The sequence below is a fragment of the Gopherus flavomarginatus genome, chromosome 5, assembly GCF_025201925.1.
Source record: "Gopherus flavomarginatus isolate rGopFla2 chromosome 5, rGopFla2.mat.asm, whole genome shotgun sequence".
In the NCBI taxonomy this organism is placed as follows: Eukaryota; Metazoa; Chordata; order Testudines; family Testudinidae; genus Gopherus; species Gopherus flavomarginatus.
In genome coordinates, this window is record NC_066621.1 from 139,928,340 (window position 1) to 139,955,198 (window position 26,859).

General features: G+C 43.8%; 1 protein-coding gene across 2 annotated transcripts in view; it reads right to left on the reverse strand.

The window, feature by feature from the left end:
• LOC127051612 (exocyst complex component 3-like protein) overlaps positions 1 to 19,390 on the reverse strand; it is a 35,495-nt gene extending 16,105 nt beyond the window's left edge. For both annotated transcript variants that reach the window (XM_050954145.1, XM_050954146.1), the window contains exons 1-6: positions 18,580 to 19,390; positions 14,662 to 15,253; positions 12,582 to 12,693; positions 8,437 to 8,511; positions 3,475 to 3,575; positions 416 to 508 (exon numbers count right to left, since the gene is read on the reverse strand). In XM_050954145.1, the coding sequence (XP_050810102.1) occupies positions 416 to 508; positions 3,475 to 3,575; positions 8,437 to 8,511; positions 12,582 to 12,693; positions 14,662 to 15,253; positions 18,580 to 18,826 (1,220 nt within the window). In that variant the 5' untranslated portion in view covers positions 18,827 to 19,390. The remainder of the gene's footprint in view (positions 1 to 415; positions 509 to 3,474; positions 3,576 to 8,436; positions 8,512 to 12,581; positions 12,694 to 14,661; positions 15,254 to 18,579) is intronic.
• Between the last annotated feature and the right edge of the window lie 7,469 nt (positions 19,391 to 26,859).

Consider the following 26,859-nt stretch of genomic DNA (forward strand, 5'->3'; position numbering starts at 1 on the left):
CATATATTATAAAAGAAAAAATGACTTGTGCATGACTGACTCCAAAATTAAAGTAAACACTATGGCTATTTTGGAGGGGTTTGGGTTTTTTGGCTGACTCCAGCAGATCCCCAGGTAATCTTACACAGAAAAACCACTGGTGAGCCCGTTTTCACCACTGTCACAAGCACTACTGAATTGAGCATTTTGGTGTCTAGAACCTCCTCTCTCCTTTTATGCTTTGTTGCTTCCTGTTCCTTTTAAGAAAAAGAGGTAAGATGTAGGGTTCATATAGGGCTTGATCCAGCAAAGCACTTAAGCTCTTGCTTAACTTTAAGCACTCAGGTAGTCTTATTGACTTCAGTGGGAGCTAGATGAGGCCCATAAAGCAAAAAATCCACTTCACTTCACATGTCAGGCTAGTGTGTTTTCTCACCTGAAAATGCAGCAGGTCTCAAGTATTTGCAAATTGCTGTAGGGCTCAGAAAAGTTGTCAAGTTGGAGAAGGCTTCTTACTTCATGTTTATAGCTAGGTAAAACAAAGCAACAAAGACATGTTTAAATAGCAAGATCTGCCAAAATTACAGAATCGGATAGCCTGGCAGCAAGCAGACTAAATATTCCATTATTACTTTGATTCTTAGCATGCACAGTTTTACTCTTCTAGATGCTTTCTAGAATAGGAAAAAGATCCTGTCCCTGCCCTAAGTAGCTGGGAGGGATAGAGAAGTGTTAAAGTAATAATACTGGGAAGTTACTTAGCTTAGGCATGTGTCGTAATGGTTCTGGGGGTTCTGTGTGTTAATTTTTTAAAATACTTGCTCCTTGTAAGCGACAAAGTAAGAAGGACTTGCCCGAAACCTCATGCGCTTCTAGAAGACTCAATGTGCACGAGTGATCAGTGAAATCTGGTGAGAGCTTGAGTCCCTAAAGGCCTCAGATTTATAGCATTGCCGGGCAACTCACTCTTGAACGTAATGCCTTTCCTCTGTTAATTTAAAGGGACAGTGAACTTTAAAAGAAAAAAAAATCACACTCCTTTCAGAAAATATATTGCCTACAAGTAGTAGTACAGGACTCTCTGCTGGATGGGATACAGTGAGAGACCCATACTGAAAAAAGAAGAGAAGGAAGGAGCCAGAAAAAATAAGTCCCCATCCCTGTTGTAGAGAATGGCAGGTGGGAATACAGAGGCAGAGCACTCGTCCTCCTCCAAGAAACAAGAGGAGGGACCAGAGCTCTGTCCTCTGAGCAGCTAGAAATGAGAAGAGAAATACGGGAGATTGTTATTATGGAAAAATTAACCCACCAACTACATACCCAGCAAAATAGACATAGGACAATAAATACTTAGCTATTTGGTTATCATTTATTCAGTATTCAGACAAAGCACTTTAGTCAGCAAAAGAAAGAGGAAAAAAAGCACACCTGAGAACATAAAAAAGGCCATACTGGATCAGATGAAAGGTCCGTCTAGCCCAGTATCTTGTATTCCAACAGTGGCCTATGCCAGGTACTTCAGAGGGAATGAACAGAACAGGTAATCATCAAGTGATCCATCCCCTGTCATCCATTCCCAGCTTCTGGCAAAGAGAAACTACAGACACCTGTCCAATTTTTTGAAATATTAACATTTGTTATAAATGTCTTGTTCGATAAATGTGTAATCAGAAGTGTCACTCAGTTTAATAAAACCACCAGAAACAATACACACTGTGCAGTGTGATAAAAGCCTGTTAAATAGAGAGACCTGGTTATTATATTAATGTAGAATGTTTCTCTAAACAAAATCTCACTGTTGTACTGATTATTGCGTTGTCTCTGATACTTACATGGTAAGGATTTGTAGACCTATAGAAAGAAAGAAAGAAAGAAAGAAAGAAAGACACATACATACATACATACATGAGGGTGCAGTATTTTATTCAAGTGGGTAAGGGTTAGGAGGAGGTAGTGTCCTCTGCTTTTAGTAACTAAGACTGGGAAAAGAGTCTTCTCTCCGAATAGTTAGGAAAGAGAGTTAAAAAAAACCAAGCTTACTGGTAATTTAGTGAGAGCCTTATTCTGGGCCTGATCCCAAACCCATTAAAATCAATGAGAGTCTTTCCATTGACTTCAGCGGTCACTGGATGAGGCCCTCAGACCCCAGAATGTGCATGGCACTGGTACATTACAGTTACACACACAACACACCTGACCTGGTACAGTAATTCCTCACTTAAAGTCGTCCTGGTTAACATTGTTCCATTGTTACGTTGCTGATCAATTAGGGAACATGCTCGTTTAAAGTTGCGCAATGCTCCCTTCTAACGTTGTTTGGCAGCCCCCTGCTTTGTCCACAGCTTGCAGGAAGAGCAGCCCGTTGCAGCTAGCTGGTCAGGGCTTGTCACCAGGGTGGACTGGCAGCCCCCCCATCCGCTCCCCCTATCAGCTCCCCTAAGTTCCCTGTGCTGCAGCCGCCCAGCAGGCTAGCAATTGCAGGCTAGCAATCGGCAGTTCAGCTGTCCCGCTCCCCACTGCCATGTGCTGCTTCTGTCCTCTGCCTTGGAGCTGCTCCCAGAGACTCCTGCTTGCTGTGCAGGAGGGGAAGAGGGGGGGCTAATGTCAGGGTGTCCCCTTTCCCCCTGCTCCTGCACCCCACTTACCCCTTCTCCATATAGAGCAGAGGGGACACCGATGGAGAGAGACAGAGAGAGCTTGGAGCAGCAGCTGCTTTCTCAGCTTCCTGATCCACTTAAAAAGACAATGCACTTAAGAGTGGGTCAGCTTACTTAAAGGAGCAGTGTGCTTCTCTCTCTCTCTCCCACACACAAGGTGTGTGTCTCTGTCTGCTATGCGGTCTCCCCTCCCTCCTGTTCGTGCTGCTTTGCATGAGAGGCTACATTAACAACAATGTGTTAACCCTTGAGGGCTCAGCTCAGTGCTAGTTCATCATTTAGCAGTAAGGCATTCCCTGGGAAATATCCCTACCTCTTCCACCCTCTAACTTCACCACCTCAACCAAGCTCCACAATCAGCATAGCTGTGAAAAGTATGAAACTGTTTGTTTAAAACGTATACTGTGTGTATATCTATATAATATATAGTATTTTGTCTGGTGAAAAAAATTCCCCCCCCCCATTTACACTAATTCTTATGGGGAAATTGGATTCACTTAACATCGTTTCACTTAAAGTCGCATTTTTCAAGAACATAACTACAACGTTAAGTGAAGGAGTTACTGTACTGACAGGGTGTGAAATGTCCATTTCTATTGTTTCCCAGAATAAATGTTGACTCAAGTACTTAAGAAAACCAAATAAGTCCCGGGGAATAAAAGGTGATGAAACTTGAGTCTGGCAGCTTGATGAGAACTTGCTGTAAAATGGGAAAATAAATGGGGAAGTGGGAAATAAAAATAGGTTCAGACAAACAAAAAGTCAACAATAAATCTGCTACCATTTCTTCTTTCTTTTACTGATGATGGGTTAATGTAGAAAAAGATGGGCCTCTTACCTATGCAGAAAATGCAGAAGTTCTTCCAAACATACAGCTTCCACCTTGTCTTTTATGGTATCACTGATATGCTGGACTGCCTGTGCCCTCCCTGTTAATACCTGTCGATTTAAGTAATGATAGAACATTCTGAAATTATTCAAATGCCATTAGGTGCACATGATTTCTCATGCCTCCTTCACCTTTGAAAGTCCCTCCGTCTTCTTAGGGAATGATTTAGTACCTCGTTTTAAAAATCCTCTTGTGATTAAAAATCCTCCCTAGGGTCTAGATTTGGATACCCAGACTCACAGTGAATAGTATCTTACTCTACAAATGCTTCTGCTGAAGTCGGTAGGACTTCCTGTGCAGTAAGGTGCCACTCAGTGCGAACAAGAGTGGAAGAATCTGGCCACATGTTTGGGCATTACTAGTAATACTCAGCTGCAGGGCCCAATTCATACAATATTTGCCATCTTCATTGCTGAGGGGTTTGCCAACAACTTTAGCAGGACCTTGTATTTGAATAGATATGACTATATAGAGAAATGCCATCTTTGACCATAAAAAGATGCTTATATAAAAACATACACAGACAGTATTCCTGGGGTGAGATTCTTCTTCTACCAGACAGCAGCAAGGAATAGGTGGGCTCCGTTTCATGGCATAAGACAATAAATAGGGTCCTGGCAATTTGCTCATGCTAATTCCCCCTGACGCCACCTTACACTTTCAAACAGTAAGCCAAGCGGAGCACTTAGTTTTTTACTGCTAGAAGGATGAAAATCAGTCTCTGTTTAGATTGATTTGAACAGGTGTTAACTTAACACTACTAGCTACTCTCTTGAAATGGAGCCTTGCAGTAGGAAAGGCCCAGCTGGAAAAAGGAGACAGACAGAATAATATATTCTGTGTTCAGGCCATGATCTGCATAGTGTCAGAGAGACAAATGGTGACACAGAGAGAGAGTGGGATTTTCCATGCACTAGCCACAATAAATATATCAGTTCAGCAAAAAAGGAGGAAGAAAACACAGTCCCCTAATCTGAGCACAAGACATGTATTGTGAAAATATTGATGATCGGTTTCATCTTTAGACATAAAGAAAACAAAATTGCAGAAGTACTATTTTCATGATCTTACACAATGCGTAATATTACATAGTAATATTATGCACCATCATCATATCTATATACCTAAGTGCCGCAGTGAAGGATCAGGTCCCTGTTGTGCTAGGCACTGTACAAAACACAGAACAAAAAGAAAGTAAATAATATTTTCAGGATCTTACATGCATACAGCACTTTGCATTACAAAAAAACATCCCAAAGCCCTCTCCAAACAGCATCAACTACATACATCACTGAAATGCAGCCAGATCTAGCAGTTGTTCATCAGGGTACAGCAATCCTATGCATCAGTTTAGGACAGAGAGTGAAGAATGCTGTATTGAGTTGACATGTACAGAATGGTAGCTGGGTAATCACATTGCACCTGAGTCAGGAACTTAAGCGGGACATCAAGTCGAACAATAGTGTCTCTTGGGGAAAGTGGTACACAGCATTCAAACGGCAGCCTTAGGCCTGCTCTGCAGTTAAATTTTGCTAGCATTGTTACTTCAGTTAGGAGTATGGGGGGAAAAAATCACACTTGTAGCTGACATAACTATGCTGGCAAAAGCCTTAGTGCAGATGCAGTCATACTGGCAAAAAAAAAAGTGCTTTTGCCCGTATGGCTTATTTCGTTTGGGGAACTGGTATAAAATATACTAGCAAAATAACTCTTTGGCCAGCATAAGCTGTGTCTCCATTAGAAGGCTTTGCCAGTATAGATATTATAGATCAGGGGTCGGCAACCTTTCAGAAGTGGTGTGCTGAGTCTTCATTTATTCACTCTAATTTAAGGTTTTGCATGCTAGTAATACATTTTAACATTTTTAGAAGGTCTCTTTCTATAAGTCTATAATATATAACTAAACTATTGTTGTCTGTAAAGTACAAGGTTTTTAAATGTTTAAGAGACTTCACTTAAAATTCCTTTAAAATGCAGAGCCCCCCGGATCGGTGGCCAGGACCTGAGCAGTGTGAGTGCCACAGAAAATCAGCTCGCGTGCCGAAGGGGGCACGTGTGCCATAGGTTGTCTACCCCTGTTATAGACAGTATAGATAGATATAGATAGCTAATCTAATATGCCTATGTGCCATGTTAAAAACAACATTTCCCACCTTGCCTTAACCAGGCCTGTGCAGTCATTTGTGGCCACACTGACTTGGACGGCTAAATACCTGATGGAGCCACAAAGCAGGTACTTAAACCTCTGATCAAATTTCAGACATAATTTGTGCCTGAAGAGAAATTGAGGCCACCATCTGAAAATTTGTGTCTAAATATTTATTTCATGTAGGCATTGGACTGAACTGGAACCTCAAGTCTGAATCTACAATCAGATTTGGGAGACAAGGTTGATTTGAATCTGAATTGGGTCTGAACCTTCCTATAAGCAAGTGGCTTTCTTACTGGCCCAGGGAAGAACCAGGATCATGCCATGCCTAGGGGCCTCGGCCAATCTGGGGGCCCCAGAAAAATCTGCCCGCACCAGGGCCCCAGGGCTGGAGGAGGTCTCTCTCCCAGCTGCAGAGCTTTTCCGATCTCAGGGCCCCAGCGGGGTGTGTGTGAAAGGAGCAAGCAAGCAGAGGACAGGGCCTCAGGGGAAGAGGCCGAGTGGGGAAGGAACATGGGTGGGGCTGTGGGGGAAGGGGCAGAATGGGGTGGGGCCATGGATGGGGCTGTGGGCGAAAAGGGCGGAACAGGGGACAGGCTCCTAGCTCAGAGCTCCAGCAAGGGCCAAGAGTTCTGCCGTGGTCCCAGCTGGGGTTGAGAGCTTGACTCCAGCCAGGGCTGAGCTCTAAGCCAACTCCCCCTCCCTGTGACCCGACCAAGTTCTCAGCTGCCCTCCCCCCCCACCTGGGGCCACAGGGGAGCTGAGAGCAGGGAGCAGGGGATGGCCTTGCCCAGAAGAGGTGGGGCATTGGCCAGAAGAGGCAGGGCAAAGGGCTAGCCTCCCCAAGGGGAAGTTTCACAGGGCACACTTTCACAGACACAAACTCAGGAAGTTAACAAAACAAAGTGATTTCCCTGACCAAAGCAGGCTGCAATCCCCAGAGGTTTTTCCCCTGCCTCTCCTTAAATCCCCTGCACAGTCATGCGCCAGGCAGGTAGCCCTTAATCCTTTCTTGGATGTTTCATCTTGTCTCACTGCCCCTCTGGGACTGGTTCTGGATGCAGCCCCTGCTGGTGGAAATCTCATGAAAACCCTTGGGAGATTTCATAGATTCATAGAGTTTAAGGCCATTAGGGACCATTAGGTCATCTAATCTGACTGTCTGTAGATTCCAGGCCAGTACATTTCACCCAGTTGCCCATGCACTGAGCCTAATAACTTGTAATTTCAGTCCCATCAAATCCAAACTCCAGTGCTGTTATACTCAGATCTGCCTGCAGGCCAATATGAGTATTTTATGACTAGAGGCAGGCCATCTGTGCAGAAGACTGACAAAATAAAAGAAAAAAAACTTCAGCTCCCAGTAAATAAAGACTTTGATTGGAACATGTGTTAGTGTTTCTATCTTTTAACAAAGTTTATAAATCAACATTATTACCTGCAGTGCTTAATTTATAATGAAAGAGATGCTGGAGCTCAGCCCAGCACAAATTGAGCACTAGCTGGGAAGCTGAATAGCGGCAGCTGCTGGCCGGGCACCCAGCTCTGAAGGCAGAGCCACCAGCAGCAGCAGTGGAGAAGTAAGGGTGGCATGGTATGGTGTATATTGCCACCCTTACTTCTGTGCTGCTGCTGACAGCAGTGCTGCCTTTAGAGCTGGGCCCCCGGCCAGCAGTCACCACTCTCCAGCTGCTCAGACAGAGCTTAACTGGCAGACCACAGAGGAAACCTTGGTGGGCCAAATTTCAAAGGATCCTCAACTTGGCCTCTGTATGTGCCCATACAAATTTCCTTTATTAGCTATTTTTGCAAACTATCACTTGCATATTCCAAGGTAGGTTTGACATGATTTTTTCTTGACAAATCCATGTTGACTATTACTTAGCAACGTATTGTCTTCTGGGTGTTCGCAAATTGATTGCTTGTTTATTTGCTCCATTATCTTTCCAGGTACTGAAGTTAAGATGACTGGACTGTAATTCTCCAGGTTTTCCTAATTTCCCTTTTTTATATATGGGCACTACCTTTGCTCTTTTCCAGTCCTCTGGAATCTCTTTCATCTTTCATGAGTTTTCAAAGATAATCACTAATGGCTCCGTATCTCCTCAGTCAGCTCCTTGAATATTCTAGGATGCATTTCATCAGGCCCTGCCGACTTGAAGGCATCTAACTTGTCTAAGTAATTTTGAAGTTGTTCTTTCCCGGTTTTAGCCTCAGATCCTACCTCATTTTCACTGGCATTCACTATGGTAGACCTCTAACCTTTTTGGTGAAAACAGAAATAAAAAAGGCATTTAGCACTTCGGACATTTCCATGTTTTCTGTTATTATCTCTCCCCCTCCTCCCTGCATTGAGTAATGAGCCTATCCTGTCCTTGGTCATGTTAGGAAAATCTGGACCAATGCCTCTACACCACCACCGTAGACATATTGAAGTTTCATGCGAACATGCATGCAGCACTTCAAGCATGAGCCTGCCCACAATGAAGTTAATGGCAAAACTCTCACCATCTTTAGTGGGAGCAGGATCAGGCTATTGCTGAGGATATAGAGAAACATGGGAAAGTTCATTATTTTTCTTTTATACAAAAGAGGAAAAACTCTGCTCTCAGTGACACAGCTACAGCTGAAGTCAATAGGATTGCAGGTGTGCAACACAACAGACTTGAGCCTAGATCTGTAAAATTAGAGCATATTAGCAAATGCTGAAGATTTTGCGTGTAATGACTTGCATGCTACAAAGAACATCAGCTGTGGTTTACCTGAATGATTGTAGTGTCTGTACAGGGTTTTTCCCCCACGGTAATTGCTTGTCTGAGTGCTTCTCTCACTTCCTTCTGAATATAACAAAGTTAAAATACAAACATTTACAATACGACCCAATTTGTTATCTGTTAGGCTTCCCTATCTCACCCCGCACCTGTGCATTTGAAGTTCTTCTACCTTTGTGTTATGCTCATAGTCCAGCCCCGTTTAACCCAAGTGGACATCATGTAGCTGCCCTATGGGAAGCTGGCCAAGGACTTTTGGATACACCATAAACACAAAATCTGAAAACAAACCTGACACTGTAGAGAAAAGTTTCATTGCTTAAATGATAACAGCAAAGGATTTTTTTTATAAATTGGGCTTGTGCCCTTTTTTGCTTCTTATGCTAAACAGAGAAGACCTGATATTGTTTAGCATTTTTTATGTTTTTAGATTGTGGACAGTTTTTTTGTTTGTTTGGCTTAGAAATATCAAGAATGCAATATCTGACCATCCCTGTTTTTGTGGGCAGACCTCGGAATTTATAGTGGGCCCTTAACTTGATTGAAAGGATGAGAGTGCTGAATCTTTAACAAAGTATTAATTCATTATTACACAGTCGTTCAAACATTTTAACCAAAACCAAATAAACAGTCTGAAGAAAAATCCGTCTCACTCTTAGTAGCTAAACTTTCATGTTTAGCTCTTGTGATGTTGCTAGTTCTCCAGTCACTGTAGAGTCTTCCAGAGTCTTCTAGAGAGGATCTGAACTTCCCATGTAAAAAACAAGCAGGAACCAAACTTCCCCCTCCACCCCATGACTTTCAGGCCTTCTTCTTTCAGCATTAAAAATAGAGAGGGAAAGATGCATGCTCCATTTTTTCCCCTTTGTGGGTCACTTTGAACTTGGGCCTCCTGCCAAGTTTACATCCAGCTGTGCATACTCTCGCCCTGCCGTGTCCTCAATGAAAAGGATGGATCAGCCATTAAATGACAATCCACAATACTATGGAAAGGAGTTTTGAAAATTGGCCCCAAGTGGGGATCAAATTCCCCACCATTGTATGTCAGCACTTCAGGATGAATCCCTGACATCTGCACCAAAGAAATGCTGATAACTTGATAAATCTGCCCTCCAAAACAGCTAACCCACAGGGGCAGAAAGCACCATTCATACTAGTTATGAGAGTACTTAGGCTGAAGACCAAAGTAGGCTGAATAGGGCAAAACAGGGTTTGGGCAAAACCCTGTATTCAAATTCTGAATGTCCATTTGATTTGATTGTATCCCTTGTTATTTTCTGTGTCTGAATGGCTGTGAAAACAGCCTCCAAATATTTGGCCAATACTCCTATCAGAAAACAAAGCAGGACGTCAATGAAAAAAATTAGACAAGTCATTATGCATTCTTTCAGACACCCGTGCAAGGAGCAAAAACAATACCATGTGACTTACATGATCAGTCAGACACCAGGAATGTCATCTATTCAAAGACACCAGCTCATGAATAACCCATGGGCTGACATTTTTTCATGTCTTGATTATCATATAGTTATTTCACAAAAGAAATAAAAGGGGTGAAATTCACAATCAAAATTATTCAGGATGGATAATTGCATGAGGCCTGCCAACGATGCAGATGCATTCTTGGAGCTGGTCTTACAGTGTCTATCATGATTATAGTCACATCCTCATCTGAAACGCATGCTGAAGAGAGACATTAAGAGCATGAGGTCTTCCCTATAGTCCTGACTCAGGAAAGCACTTAAGCACGTGCTTAACTTTAAGCATAAACAATCCGACTTAAGCACATGCTTAGATGCTTTCCTCAGTGGTTGCCTATATGAGTATGTGCATAACTAAATAGGCCTTTTCCTTCAGAAATCATTCCTGGGCTACTGCTGAGGAAAGTGGTATGCTCCAGAATATTTCCTGAACTGATTCAACACGTTGTGGTTTCCCGCTCCCTCACTAGCTGGGTTGCAGGTGGATGTTGTCTGAGAGAGGCTGGGAAAATGGAAAGAGATAATGTTACAGGGCCCAGTGTCAGCTAACTGCAGCCAGTGCTAGGGGAAGTGGGCCCTGCCATGCTTGCGTTCTAGCTACATTAAAAAACACTGCAACGCGGTCTCACCTCCTTCATTTGGCTACCCCTGGCATTGCAATGTATACCCTGTCAGAAGCTCTTCTCTTTCCTTTGGAGCCCACACCACATTCCAACAAAGCAGCCTTCTAAGGGGGGTTAATTAAAAAAATACTGTCCTGGAGGCCTTGGGAGCTGGAGTCATGTATTGATTGTAAGACCTTCTTCCCCATTCAAGCACCACTAAGGGTATGTCTACACTGAATGTAAGCCAGGAGTTAGTGGCACTCAAGCCAGCTGAGCCATGTTAGGGAACCCTGGGCTTGAGCATCTGCATTGTATTTAAACCCTATGTTAAGACTTTTCTAACCGATGCTTAACCCTCGGGCTCTGGCATAGCACACTGCAGTACACAGACCCAAGTCAAAGTTACCGTATCCCAGAGTCCCTCCGAAATGTGGCCACTTCTCTAGCCGTAAGACCATGATGCACTGTAGGAAAACTTTACTGCCTGCCCTGCACATTACCAGGAAGCAGCTCACTTTGCAAAAGGCTTGATCAGTTTGTTCTCCAGGGCAAACCCAAGAGGGTTTGCAGATCAGAAGGGAATGAGTTAACGTTGACCTGAGCTGCTGAGGACTAAGGAAGTTGTCCCATCAAATTGTGGGATACTTCCAGCTGACACCCGGGACCCAAGTCAAGCAGGGCTGCATCTATACTGCAAAACAATAGGGCTTGGACCCTGGGTCCTGGCTTAACTTGAGCTCAGACAATGCAGGGTCCTAGGACCCTGCATCTGAGCCCTGGGCTAGCACAATCACTGTATCAGGGCTGCCCAGGGGGGGGAAGTGGAGCAATTTGCTCCAGGCCCCAGGCCCTGCAGGGACCCCCACGAGAATATAGTATTCTATAGTATTGCAACTTTTTTTATGGAAGGGGCCCCCGAAATTGATTTGCCCCAGGCCCCCTGAATCCTCTGGGCAGCCCTGCACAGTACAGACGCAAGGGGGATTAGGTCTGAGCCCAGGCCCAAGCACGGGCTTATGTTGCAGTGTAGACATGCCCTTAGAGGCTTTGTGGGGTATCTGCCAGCTGAGTGCTCCTGTATGCTTTGCCAAGGAAACTGTATCTATGGCAGCCCCACAAAGGTTAGCATGGAAGGCCACTTTGGGGACAGGCTGGGGGTGACCAAAGATCCATATTACACAGATCCAGAGGTCCCAATATCCTGCATGACTGGTGCAAAGGGTCTGTGACCCTTAGTCCAAACTACAGGCTGATTAGCATCCATAGGGAAAGGGGTACGTAATCCCATGAAACAGCCCTGGGTTAGTTGGGGGGTGGATTTCACCTCCACGGCCTCCCTGTACTCCACCTGGATAGAGCCCAAATACTCTGATCTTGTGTGTGTGTGGAATGAGTCCCCCCATAGTGCAGGTATAGTAATAGCATGAAAAGAAGCAGCGAAAAGTTCCCAGCAGCCTCTGGCCAAAGTGCTTGAATAAAGCACCATCTATCAGTGAGGAATGCAGATGGCTGTTCGTTGACCTTCAGTTCTTGGCTTCTTCACTGAAACTACCAACAAATTGGGATGGGGGCTGTTTGTGATGTAGGCACATGTCTGCTAGGAACCACACTGAAACCACCACCTCATTTAATAACATTCTGTGTGTGGTATGCAGGGGCAGCTCTAAGGATTGTGCCCCAAGCACAGCAGGCAGGCTGCCTCCGGCAGTTTGCCTGTGGGAAGTACACCGAAGCCGCAGGACCAGCGGACCCTCTGCAGACAAACCACCGGAGGCAGCCTGCCTGCCACCCTCGCAGCGCTGGCAGAGCGCCCCCCACGGCTTGCCTCTTCAAGCACGCGCTTGGCGTGCTAGGGCCTGGAGCCAGCCCTGGTCGTATGTTTTCATTCCCCTACTAAATAAACAGATCAAGGAGTAGGGCCAGGGGGTAGCCAGCTGGGCAGGAATATTTGACCTTTTCTGTGCATGAGCCAAAATAACAAGGAAATGTATTGTTAAAAAGAGAATGATTTGGGGTGACAACCAGGTTCACTAAAACTCCATGTTCTTACCTGGGTGACTGTGAGCAGCTTTTCCTCCATATTTGAAAAAATCCACTTGAGAACATGTGCATCAGCTAAGAGCCTCTGCTGTGGAGTCCAGTGGGGCATCAGCAGCTTCTCACTGTCATTGCACACAGAAAACAAAATCGCAGTAAGAGCTGCAGCTTTCCAGTAGTTTTGTGGCTCTTCCAATCCCAGTACTGAGAGTCTGTGCTTGGCTATGGCCATATTTGTGATGTGTAGCTCACCTGGCTAACTGCATGCACAAAGCAGCATTCAGCTCTCATCTAAGGAACGTTTACGACTAGGTAAAATATTTTCTCGATCCTCCCCAGCCCCATTCTTTTTTGATTCTTCTCTTTTTGGCCCATTTTGTGGCCCCATTCTCCAATTACTCTCTGATTCCCTCTCCTCTGTCCCCCTGCTGGAGGGCTGGTTACAGCACCCCAATTCTTTGTTCAGCTCTTCCCTAACATGGTTAAAATACCATCTGCCAGATAAAGACAGATGGAGCACCATACAATCCAGCCACACCTCTTCCCTGTGCTCTGAGCCAGGGCTGCAGCAGGGCTAATGCAGGAACCAACCGTGCTATCCCTACCACCACTGGGAACTCCCCAACACCAGGGGAATCCCTAGGTGAGATGCAGGTGATTTCCAATCTATGTAGCACAATGTGAGCAGAACAGGGAAGTCAATCTGTCTCATAATGCCTATTCTTTAGACTGTCTCTCTCATCAGTTCTGGGTGAAGTTCAAGGTTGTGCTCTACAGAGCCCTAGATGATCAGGGATTCAGCTACCATGATACCACTTATAAATTGGTAGGTATCTGAGGGCTTGTCTTCATGTACAGTGCTATGTACAGCTGTCTTCATGTACAGCTGCACTGCTGTAGCACTTTAGTGAAGATGCTCCTATGCCGACATAGCACTGTCTACACAGGGGGTTAGGTCGGTATAACTATGTCGCTCAGGGATGTGGATTTTTTCATGCCCTTGAGTAACATAGTTATTCTGATATAGGTCTGTAGCGTAGACATGGTCTAGGTCTGAAAAGGAAATCCATTCACTAAGAACAAGCAAAATCAAACTCATAGAAAAGACATTGTTATGCAGGAGGCTGGGTGGCTCTCATTAAGTGTGTCTTTGGCCTATGGGCAGTGCTGGTAGGCATTATAGCTGCCTTCCATTAGATTAAGCTAAATGAGGGAGTAGTTAAATGCCCCTTTCATGAGTAGAAGCCACCACCCAAAATAACAGACCAGCATGTCAAGGCTGGAGTAGGAGTTGAGCCATGCGGTCTAAGGAATTTTTCCTGGGGCCTGAATACAAACGCAGGGAGGTGGGGCATTGTTTGGTAGAGCTGAGCATGTCTGTGGCCTGGTCTACACTGGGCTGGGGTAGGGGTGAGATATAAGATACGCAACTTCAGCTACGGGAATAGTGTCGCTGAAGTCAACGTATCTTATTTCAATTACCTCCCGTCCTCATGGCATGGGATGGACAGCCGCAGCTCCCCCGTCAACTCCGCTACCGCTGCTCACCCTGGTGGAGTTCCAGAGTCGACGGGAGCGCGTTCGGGGATTGATATATCACGTCTAGATCAGACACGATATATTGATCCCCCATAAATCGATCGCTACCCACCAATCTGGCGGGTAGTGTAGACATACCCTGTGAGCCAGAAGAAGTCAGAAGCAGATAGAAAGCAGCAAGAAATCCAAGGAGACAGTAAGAGAAGTGCTAGTAGTGAGACCATGAGAGAAAGCGAAAGAGAGAGCTTTTGGGGCAGTGCGCTGACTGGGAAAGAGCTTGGAACTATGAGCAAAGAAAATGCCTCCTGTTGTTTGGTTCCTACTGTGCTTATGGAAACAGAACTTTGTGTCCATTCTTTGTAAATAAACAGGATTGCACCAAAGAGATACCTATCATCAATTTCTCCTCCTAACCCACAAGGGCCTGAATATTGGCTAACCTTTCCCTTTATGTTCCTTCAGCATCACTGCCTTGAAGCTCAGGAAAGACCATGCTCAGAACTAAGAGGGAAACTGAAAGGTATAAAGAAAAAGAGGAAATACCCAGAACATACCTTCTGTACATATTAAAGCCCCATTCATATATGAGAAGACATTTGCTGAAGCTCATATCACCGTCTATAAGTGTGGAAAGATGAGAAGACAAACAGGCATTACAACATTTTGTATAGGTAGTGAGCAATCCTGCTTCTTTGAAGACATCTCTTTTATATCTCAGGTTGGGAAGAATTGTGGTTTCCAACTGACTCAGATGATCTTTTAATGCAGACTCATCTGTGTTGCTAGCAGACATAAAGGAGGGAATCTGTGTTGCCATGCACACCATTAGCAGTTTCTCCAGATCTTTATTCCAGTATTTTGGGCTCCAGGTTGAAACGGAGTCCATGTCTTTGACACTGTCAAACCATTCTTTTTCTTTCTCTTTCTCCCATTTCAATGATGCACCTACTGATTTCAGTGGCTCCAGTAACATACTATCACCTCCACTGATTTCTTCTTGCACAACTGACCACATTCTTTCTGCTACTTTTTTGTAAAGTGAGTCAATCTTTATTTCACTCTTATGCTCAGATTGTTCCAGATCATAAATGTGATTACAAGCTTCAAGAAATTTTGCTTGATCTATCAATTCACAAATGGCTCGATCTGAAACAGTAAAAACACAACCAGAAGTTTATTGACTTATCTATAGACTTTTCTATGGCAATCATCATAGTAATTACTGAGCAACTCACAGATAAGAAGAATGTTTTCTCATAACAGCCTTGTGAGGTAGGGTATCATTCCCATTTTACAGGTGGGTAGACTGAGGCCAGATGCAGTTAAGTGGGTTTCCCACAGTCATCTATAGTTAGGCTTGGCAGAATTATATCTTTATATATATATAAGTTTGACAAATAGTATTGATTTTTTTTCAGCACTTTTCAACATTGTTATCCATTTAAATTTTCACAGTTGCACAAAATTATGGGGTTTAATCTTTTTAAAATTTTTTATTGATTTAAACTTTCTCAGTTCTGGGAAATGGGGCGAGTCAGACAATAATTATTTAATGGCAGTAGATGCTGCAATTCAAAAAGTTAAAGCTTTATAACCCTTAAAACACAATTGTCAACATCACAAGTCAAAATATACAAAGTGAATAGCCTTAAATCAAACTCTAATAAGTTCTCAAGCAGCAGTTTTCTTACTCTGCCTATCTGTACATTTTCATTATTAGTGATGGAAATATTTTTTGTCAGTTACTGTGCACACAGGGAAAACAATCTTTGCTGACATTTACCAATAAAAATCTAACTCTTCCAAACCTAGCTACAGCAGAGCCAGGAAGGGAACCTGGCTCTCATGGGCGCCAATGCTGAACAGGCTAGTGTGATTGGTGATTGGTCACACCTTGGAAACAAATTTCAAATACATCTCTGAAGAATGAGGGAGCTGTGTATTATTTCTAAACATATCATGTGCACCTCAGTATACTTGTGCAGGGCTGGCTTTAGGCCAATTCAACCAATTCCCCTGAATTGGGCCCTGCACCTAAGAGGCCCCAAGCCCAAGCCCTGATACAGCGTACCGGCAAGAGCCGGTGCGCTGTGCCGGGGTGGCCTGGCTTCCCCAGGGGGCAATTTAAAGGGCCTGGGGCTCCCAGAAGGGGTTGGAGCCCCAGGCCCTTTAATTGCCACCAGAACCCCACTGCTGGAGCCCTGGGGGTAGGGCTGCAGGTCTCTGGGAGCTATTTAAAAAGTCCGGGGCTCCCTGCCTCTACCACTCTGGCCCTTTAAATAGCCACTGGAGCCCTGCCGCTTCACCAGGGCTCCCGCGGCTATTTAAAGGGCTGGGGCAGTAGAAGCAGGTGGGGCAGGGAGCAGCTGGGACCGAGACATGTGCACACCACTAGGGTGACCAAACAGTAAGTGTGAAAAAACAGGACAGGGAGTGGGAGGTAATAGGATCCTATATAAGAAAAAGATTCCAAAATCGGGACTGTCCCTATAAAATCAGGACCTCTGGTCACCCTAGCACACCCCCAGGGAGTGACGGGGACCCACACATGTGAAACAGAGCTCATTAATAACCGATCAACAGCATATATGACGCAATGTACATAATATATAATTTTATTATTTATATAGTTATGGAAAGTAAATAATACATGGAAGAAAAGAAAAGCTTTTTTTTACATTTTTTTTTGTTAGTCATCCCTGCTGGGGCCCCGCCAAAAATGTTTGAACTGGGCCCTGCACTTCCTAAAGCTGGCCCTGCTTGTGCCTGATTACATAGAGTGAAGGGGGAATCCAACAGGAAATGAAACAATGGCAAAGATAAGGTACATTCCATAGAATACAAAGCATCTCTAAGGAGACAAACAAGGAGCCATTGATTGGGGAATACTCAATGCCTGGGTCCAGCTACTCTAGCAAGGTGCACTCTTCCCAGACCTAAGCTGGGATCAAAGGGGATGCTAAAACCTTAAAGATGTTGGCCTAGGAAAGAAGGGAGTTGAGTGGGTTGTCATGATGGGGACAGACACACATTGGGAGAGGGAGTCACAGAGCATGCTGCAGAATGCAGTGTCACTCCTCTGACCAGAGATGGGATTAACTGTGTTGAGTGGAGTTTATCAAAGCTTCCAAGGAAAGATTAAGGTGTAGGCTAGGGGGAATATGCACACAGGCATTTTTCCTGGGTACCTTTGCTCTGCATGCTTTGTACCTTTGAGTGAATAACCAATGCTTTGTTTTGAAGAAGCTGTTTCTGTGTCTCTGCAAATCCATTTTGTCACAGGGTCCCAGAGGAAAAGGACCTACAGGTGCCAAACCCAGTTGGGTCTGTCAGGTTAGCCAGAGGGTGCATCCTGAGATTTAGTGTAAGGGTGGTACAGCCACATGGTTCCAACCTGGGAAGTGTTTTAGGCAGCCAGGTCTGTCACCTGAGGGGTGCACTCAAGAGGGATTAAGGGTATGTCTACACTGCACATTAAGTCTGGGCACTGACTCAGGTTTGAGCCCAAGACCCACTTCCATCCACACACAAATCAGTCTGACTCAGGTCAGCAATCACTTAGGACCAGAATCCCAGAACCCTGCTTGGGGGTGGGTCAGAGCATGAGACCCGCTGTGACTCAGATCCAAGCCCTGTCATTTTGCAGCATGGATGCAGGTAAAGCTGCAGACCTGTGACAAAAGGTCTGCATAGTGCAGTCTGGATGTGTTAGCAAGGCTGTGAAACCCAGGTTTACAATGCAGTTTGTGGACGTGCAAGCATGGGTTTGGAAACACCAAGTCACCAAGTACAAGTCCCACAAACCTGAGCTTGAGGGCATTGTAGACACACCTTAAAAGGGGTCTAAAGCCCAGCTCGTCCTGTAACTGTGTCTATAACTTTACTGTTTGTCATTAGAGTCGGGATCTAGGAGGGCATTGCAGGAGGGGATTCACATGGGAAAATATTTCCCAGAATCTAGCTTCCTAGTTAAAAAATGTGCTTTTAACTCTCTGATTCTTGCAACAATCACTAAATATCAATTGCCTGCTGCAACAGATTTTTTTGCTATTGACATTTAAGGGCCCAGCACCTGCCCATAGATGTAGCGTGGAGAGGGAGCTATGTTGGCATAGGTTACCTATGCATGCTCCCGTGCACATTACTGGAAGACTAGACCACCATATGAACACTCTTACAACCAAACTCTGCTTTGTATCACATATTTCTTGAAAACTAACCCAAGGCGCTTTGCAGGGATGGATAATACAGTTGCAAAGTGAAATACAAATAAGCAACAGAAAGGAGAGTAAAATTAAAGAACATAGGCAAGGAGAAATATACATTTCAGAAAGGATTTGAAACAAGAGGTGAATCCAGAAGGAGGAGAGAGAGAGGAAGCCTATTCCAAATAGCAGGGGCTGATGAAAACAGTCTCCATGGTGAGAAGAAACAGAGGAGGCAAGTGGGGAGGACAGACTAGCAGAGAGTACCTGAGAGATACTGCCTCCCACTAGACTCTTTGTCCACAGGCTTCTCTTCAGTTTCCTCCTTCACAGAGGACAAATTCTTCAGCAATTTGCTTGCCATATTTTTCACTCTCTTTATCTTCTTTGATTTCTGCTTGTCTCTCTCCTTTTGAGCCTCTTTGGGAAGCATTGATGTATTTTCACCAGAAGATGCTCCCTGCAGCTTTCTCCTTCCAAAGAATCGGCAGCAGGCATGCTTCATTTTCCTCATACTCCCAGCAACAGCCAAGTGTTTGCTATCAGGTTGGGAGGGTAACTGGAAAATCTTGGCACCACGGTAACTCAATGTGATTTTACAGTCTCAGCCTTAAGAATTCCTTTCCGTGAGATGTCTGTCCCCAGATTCAGTATCAGCGATACTTTCTGCTTTAACTGACTTCCAGAACTCTCAGCCAACTTCATATCACAGGTTAGTCCAGTAGTTTTTATAAGCTACCAGCTCTATTATGTAAATGATCCCCTGTAGCATTACAGCAGCAAATGTTTAATACATAACCTAACCACAAGTGCTGGAGGAAAGCCAGTGGAATTTTCAGCAGTTTCTAAATGACTAAAATTCCCCTGGATGCTGCCAACTACTTTAGATTCAGAGTCCTCTCAGTCCAAGAGATGTTGTTGTTAATAGTGTCCATGAATACACACAGAAGCTCAACATCAATGCACATGAATTTCTACTGACTCTGTGTTATTTCTCAGCACCAAGATCATCGCTTGTTTTAGACCCAAATTTGCCTCCATCTTCAAGAAAATCAAATATTCTGCTCATGGATGTGCACACCCCAAAAGGACTGGCATTGGTTTTCATTATTCATTCATATGAGGTTCTTATGTGATGAGAGTGACCTGCCTGGGCCTGCCCTCCAGCAGTTATACACAACCCAGCATTTTTAAATTAAGATAATGAAAATTTTAAAGTTATGGGGGAACTATCCCCTTGGTTATCTACCAACAAGCCTCTCTCATCTCTGTCTGTGTATGGTATCCTACATAATTAGGGCCTTTCTTTTCATATTTGCAAGTACAGTAACTCCCATTGTTATTCATGAGGATGGCTGTAAGTGTGGAAAGAGGAACAGACACATGAAAATGTATTTTTAAATGTATCCATTGTATTACTAAAAGTCTATTGATCTATTGATATTTTACACCAGCTGAGAACCCTGCCCTGAATATTTAAAGGGCAAGGCAACTTGTGCCCCTATAAATGCTGATAATCCCCAACTTTCTTCCACTGCTATTATGACCCACTAGAGCAGAGCAAAGAATCTGGAATTAATAATTTTTTCAATTCATCAAATTTTGTCGTGTGTGTGTGTGTGTGTGTGTGTGTGTGTGTGTGTGTGTGTGTGTGAGAGAGAGAGAGAGAGAGAGAGAGAGAAATGTACATAAACAGATTGTGATTTTCTTGTAATTCAAGTGAATTCATTAATTGCATTTCTGCTAATAACTCTTGGGTTGCAGATAATTCACACATCGTGAATTTTAGCAATTTGTGCTATATAGCCGGCTTCTAGAAATCACACAATATTGCTTTTCCCTCCTGACTGGCAGTAGGTAACCACAGAGTGTGAATTACAAAGCTGAGAATTCTATAACCGAATATGCAATTTGAGATTTGCTTTTGGAAAACACTAGAGAATCCAAGCAAGCTAAGTTCAAGAACTCAGATATTTGCAGCAAACCAAATCCTGCTCTCACTCACTTCCATGATACTACAGGAGTAAAATGATCAGGACTTGGATGGACCCACTTATATGCAGAGAAAAACATGTCTGTCCTCATCATAAAGGGGAAAATGTTTTCCCTCCCTCTCGAACAGAACAGAAACAGTGAAGTTCAAATGCACTGTGGGTGGTGGTAAAATTCATGAAGCCCAGAAAAGAGTCTTCAATATGGTGAGCCACAGGGCTGTTCTTCATGACGTGTCCTTTACCTCAGCTAACAAAAGATCCAGTGGGAGGCTAACGTAGGTATAATGAGGAGCAGAATCCGATGCATATGCAACTATGTATATCTGCTAGTCAAATTCCACACTGGGGGCAGAGGAAAATTCTGCCCCCTCAACACCTACAGACATTTTCTTGGGCCCAGATCTAGGAAGAGGTTCTGTACCATGTTTACCAGACTGAATTCATACACAGTAAATCTAATTTAATGCATCAAATTTCAAAAAAGTATATTCATGTTTTAAAAGTCTCTCTATAAACTAATAAGAAAAAGACAATTGAGGAACTAAAGGAGCACTCAGGGAAGATAAAGCCATTGCGGAGAAGCTAAATGAATCCTTTGCATCAGTCTTCACTGCAAAGAATATGAAGAAGGTTTCCATACCTGAGCCATTCTTTTTAGGTGAAATTCTGAGGAACTGGCCCTAACTGAGGTGTCACTAGAGGAAGTTTGGGAACAAATTGACAAATTAAACAGTAATAAGACCCCAGGACCAGATGGTATTCACCCAAGAGTTCTGAAGGAACTCAAATATGAAATTGCAGAACTACTAACTATGGTATGTAACCTATTGCTTAAGTCAGCCCCTGTGCCAAATGACTTACTCCTGGGGGAATTCTGTGTTACTGTGCATGCACAGAATTCATGTCCCCCGCAGATTTCTTTCCTTCCCCGCAGAAAAATGACTTCTGACAGAGAAGCAAAGGGAAGCCTCAAAACCAGTCATATGCCCCTCCCCAGCAGCTCAGGCAGGTCGGTTTTGGTGCCTGGAGCCGCCAGCACAAATGTAAGGTGGTAAGGTGATAGAGAATAGCCAGCATGGATTTGTAAAGAACAAATAGGGTCAAACCAATCTGATAGCGTTCTTTGATAGGATAACGAGTCTTATAGATAAGGGAGAAGTGGTGGATGTGGTATACCTAGACTTTAGTAAGGCATTTGATATGGTCTTGCATGATATCCTTATCGATAAACTAGGCAAATACAATTTAGATGGGGCTACTATAAGGTGGGTGCATAACTGGCTGAATAACCATACTCAGAAAGTAGTTATTAATGGCTCCCAATCCTGCTGGAAAGGTATAATGAGTGGGGTTCCGCAGGGGTCTGTTTTGGGACCGGCTCTGTTCAATATCTTCATCAATGACTTAGATATTGGCATAGAAAGTACGCTTATTAAGTTTGCAGATGATACCAAACTGGGAGGGATTGCAACTGCTTTGGAGGACAGGGTCAAAATTCAAAATGATCTGGACAAATTGGAGAAATGGTCTGAGGTAAACCGGATGAAGTTCAATAAAGACAAATGCAAAGTGCTCCACTTAGGAAGGAACAATCAGTTTCACACATACAGAATGGGGAGAGACTGTCTAGGAAGGAGTATGGCAGAAAGAGATCTAGGAGTCATAGTGACCACAAACTAAATATGAGTCAACAGTGTGATACTGTTGCAAAAAAAGCAAACGTGATTCTGGGATGCATTAACAGGTGTGTTGTAAACAAGACACAAGAAGTCATTCTTCTGCTCTACTCTGCGCTGGTTAGGCCTCAACTGGAGTATTGTGTCCAGTCCTGGGCACCGCATTTCAAGAAAGATGTGGAGAAATTGGAGAGGGTCCAGAGAAGAGCAACAAGAATGATTAAAAGTCTTGAGAACATGACCTATGAAGGAAGGCTGAAAGAATTGGGTTTGTTTAGTTTGGAAAAGAGAAGACTGAGAAGGGACATGATAGCAGTTTTCAGGTATCTAAAAGGGTGTCATCAGGAGGAGGGAGAAAACTTAGAGGCTTAGCCTCTAATGATAGAACAAGAGGTAATGGGCTTAAACTGCAGCAAAGGAGATTTCGGTTGGACATTAGGAAAAAGTTCCTAACTGTCAGAGTGGTTGAACACTGGAATAAATTGCCTAGGGAGGTTGTGGAATCTCCATCTCTTGAGATATTTAAGAGTAGGTTAGATAAATGTCTATCAGGGATGGTCTAGACGGTATTTGTCCTGCCATGAGGGCAGGGAACTGGACTCGATGACCTCTCGAGGTCCCTTCCAGTCCTAGAGTCTATGAATCTATGAATCTATAAATCACCGCCGGGAGGGCGGTGGGGTTCTGGGCACTCATGCATCTGAGAGAGAAAGACATTATGTCCCTCTTGCATGCTATTGCGACATGCTTGGCATGGAGGGGCAGAGCTTTGGGGGGTTTCTGAGCAGGTAGGCGTGGGGAAGGCTCTGTCCCCTCAGACAGAGCAGAATGTAGCAGCGTGCATGCTTAGTCAATTGTTCCCATTCTCTCTGTGAATTACCCAGGAGTATAAAACTGTTAAGGCTCCTTTACATTGCCAGAGTGGTGTAAAGGACCCTTATTGTAAGGACAGTATGGCTTATGGTACTTTAGTGATTAGAACTGGTCTAAATGTTTGGACTGAAAACATTTCCTATGAAAATATGCTCCATGAACTGTTTGCTACTGAGCTTTCTGGAGATGGTAAATAGCCAATATAAATTGTGAGTTTGATTCATCAGCCTTCACTTCCTCTTCAGTTGCCTATGATGTAACACTGAGCATATGGTTGCATATATTTGTTGATTAATAACTTGAAATAAAGGGTCAAACTTACCTACATTACTATTTGACAAAGGTTTGGAGATTTCCTCTAATGCTACCCACTCCCATTCTCCATCCATTGTACTATAGTTTAAATAAATTATCAAAATAATTGAAACCAGGATGATTGTATTGTTTTAATTTTACAAATAAAATAGGCAGAATTTTAAAATATTGTGTGCAGAATTTTTTATTATTTGGAGCAGAATTTTTAATTTTTTGGCATAGAATTCCCCAGGAGTAATGACTGGAGGATAGCTAATGTAATGCTTATTTTTAAAGAGGCAATGCTGGCAATGAAAGGTCAGTAAGCCTAATTTCAGTACCAGACAAAATGGTGGAAACTATAGTAAAAAACAGAATTATCAGACCCATGGATGAACTTGATTTGTTGGGGAAGAGTCAACACAGAATTTGTAAAGGAAATCACACCTTCCCAATCTATTAGAATTCTTTGAGGGGGGTCAACAAATATGTGGACAGGGTAATCCAGTGCATATCGTTTACTTGGACTTTCAGAAAGCCTTTGCCAAGGTCCCTCACCAAAGGCTCTCAAGAAATGTAGGCAGTTTTGGGTAAGAGGGAAGGACCTTTCATTGATCAGTAACGGGTTGTAAAATAGGAAACAAAAGGTAGGAATAAATGGTCAGTTTTCAGAATGGAGAGCAATAAATAGTGGTGTCCTCCAGGAATCTGTACTGGGTTCAGTGCTGTTTGACGTATTCATAAATGATCTGTAAAAAAGGGTAAACAGTGAACTGGCAAACTTTGCAAATGACACAAAATTACTCAGGATAGCTATGTCCAAAGCAGACTGTGAAGAGTTACAAAGGGATCTCACAAACCTGGGTGACTGGGCAACAAAATGGCAGATGAAATTCAATGTTGATAAATGCAAAGTAATGCACACTAGAAAACATAATCCCAACTGTACATACAAAATGGTGGGATTTAAGTTAGCTGTTACCAAGATCTCAAGAAAGAGATCTTGAAGTAATCGCGGATAGTTATCTGGAAATATCTGCTCAGTGTGGAGGTGGCAGTCAAAAAAGCCAACAGGGTATTAAGAACCATTAGGAAAGGAATAGATAATAAAACAGAAAATATCGTAATGCCACTATATAAATCCAAAGTATGCCCGCACCTTGAATACTTCATGCATTTCTGGTCACCCCATCTGGAAAAAAAAATATTAGAATTGGAAAAGATACAGAGAAGGGCAATAAAAAATGATTCTATATGAGGAAAGATTAAAAAGACTGACACTTTTCAGCTTGGAAAAAAGACAACTGGGGGGGATATGATAGAGGTCTATAAAATCATGATTGTGTGGGGATAGTGAATAAGGAAATGTTATTTACTCCTTCATATAATGTAAGAACCAGGGGTCACCCAAAGAAATAAATAGGCAGCAGGTTTAAAACAAATTAAAGGAAGTACTGTACTTCTTCACACAACACACTGCCAACCTGTACAACTTGTTGTCAACAGATGTTGTGAATGCCAAAAGTATAACTGGCTTCAAAAATGAGTTAGATACGTTCATGGAGGATAGGTCCATCAATGGCTATTAACCAACATGGTCAGGGATGCAACCCCATGCTCTAGGTGTCCCTAGCCTCTGACTCCCAGAAGGTGGAAGCCGATGACAGGAGATGGATCACTTTATGACTACCTGTTCTGTTCATTCCCTTTGAAGCATCTGGCATTGGTCACTGTCGGAAGACAGGATACTGGGCTAGATGGATCACTGGTCTGACCCAGTTTGTCTGTTCTTATGATAACACACTCAGAGCTAAGCTGAAATTCCACTCTTAACTTGCTCTGTTTTGTTTTAATAATTGCAATTTGTTTTCTTTTTCCCTCATTACTGTTAATAAGGGAGTCAAGGAGCTACACCAATTTCCAGCAGCTGAGTATCTGGTCCCATTAATTATTAAAGCCATAATTGTTACAAACCATATATCATTAAGAAATGGTTTCACTAGGGATCAGAACTTAAGGGGTAAATTTTCCATGCAGCGTTTAGAATGAATGGGATACATGCAGTTAAATCTCTGGGTATGGCATCCAGAATTTACCCCCAGGGTGTCCCTACATTTCTATGCCAGGGAAATCCTGCTAGTTTCTATTTTGAAACCGTGTACATTTTATCCTGCTTTTCATCGACATTTTCTATTTTTATCTCGGTGTCTCAAGTTTCTGGGCTCTTCCCTACAGTGCAAACCATCAGATAACAGTTACATTCCTTAGCAACAAGAAGAGGGAAGCAGGAAACAAAAACTTGTAAATACGTTTGATAGAATAAACATAAAAGAGCTCGTCAAAATCTGAAATTTCCATCACCTGAGAAATTCTGATTGTGACATAGCCAGGTACAATCTAGACTGGTAAGTAGCTGTGCAACCCCGACCTTCTAATCTGGGGTGTCCTTTAGACTGCTGTGCTGCTGTAGCCTCCAGTCAGGACTGCTCACTGTGGCATTATGCCCCATATTCTTCATAGTAATATTATCATGATATGAGTATGGCATAATTATGATATATTTTGGGCAAGATAAGGCAAGTGAGATACCATTGAAAAGGTTATGATTTACTGAATATGATTATCCTACTTGTATGCATGTATCATTCTGGTATCTGAAGTTAGGAATATTGTCTATGCATCTATCACAAATGTGTTTACACCTGGGAAATGCCCAGAGCTGGGTGCACAGGTGGTAGGGTGACCAGAATGCAAGTGTGAAAAACTGGGACAGGGGGTGGGGGTAATAGGAGCCTATATAAGAAAAAAACCCAAAAATCGGGACTGTCTCTATAAAATCGGGACATTTGGTCACCCTAGCCAGGGGGCCCCCAGTCAGAGCTTCCATTGCCCTCTGCAAGGTCAGATGCTGAGCCCCACTTGCCCCAGAGCCTCTCAGGCTGGAGACAGGAGTTGGATTGTGAAGGGGCTTTGGGAATGGGAGCTGCTTTGGGTCTGCCGGCCCTGGGGGAAAACCTGAGGCATGGCAGGGGGGGAAGCGTGGTCTCCCCAATCTCTTGTGTTTTCCCAGGCTGCTGGCTCATGCCACTTGCAGATGCTGGAAAGGGAACAGGGCTGAGGGAATTGCTATCCCAGCGGCAGGAGTCAGAGCTGGACTCTCCAGAGCCAGCGTCACCCGAAGTCTTGCCAGGGCAGCTTGCCTCTGCTCTGAGTCCCAGGTACCAGCTCTGCCTGCTGACAGGACTGTGAAGCCTGGGGTGGCTCAGCAAGCCACGCTTTGAGCAAAGTGGCTAGTAATTTGTCTGGGGACAGGTGGAGCTGGGAGGGCTACCTTCCCTGTAACTGAAGCTGGCAGACCTCCCCATGGAGCCTGCCTGGGGTTGGGGAGGCTGCAGATTTCCCTACATAAACAGCCCTGGAAGGTGGGGAGCAAGGGGCAGTGGGGGTGGACTTTCTTTCCCCCTCCCTTTCTTTTCCCTTCCACCCACGCCTTTAGGGAAGCAAAGGGCAGCTGCTTTTCCCACTTCTGGCACCTTTTCTGGAGCCAAGTGCAGAACCTGGGCCAGTCTCGGCCAGTAGGGCAGGGAAGTGGGGGGTGGGCTGTAGGCGGGGGGGGAGGGGACACTGAAGATGCTGTGCCTAGGAGTGCATAAGGTGTAAATACGACCCTGATTAGAACTGGGAAAAGTACAGAGAAGGGCAACAAAAAT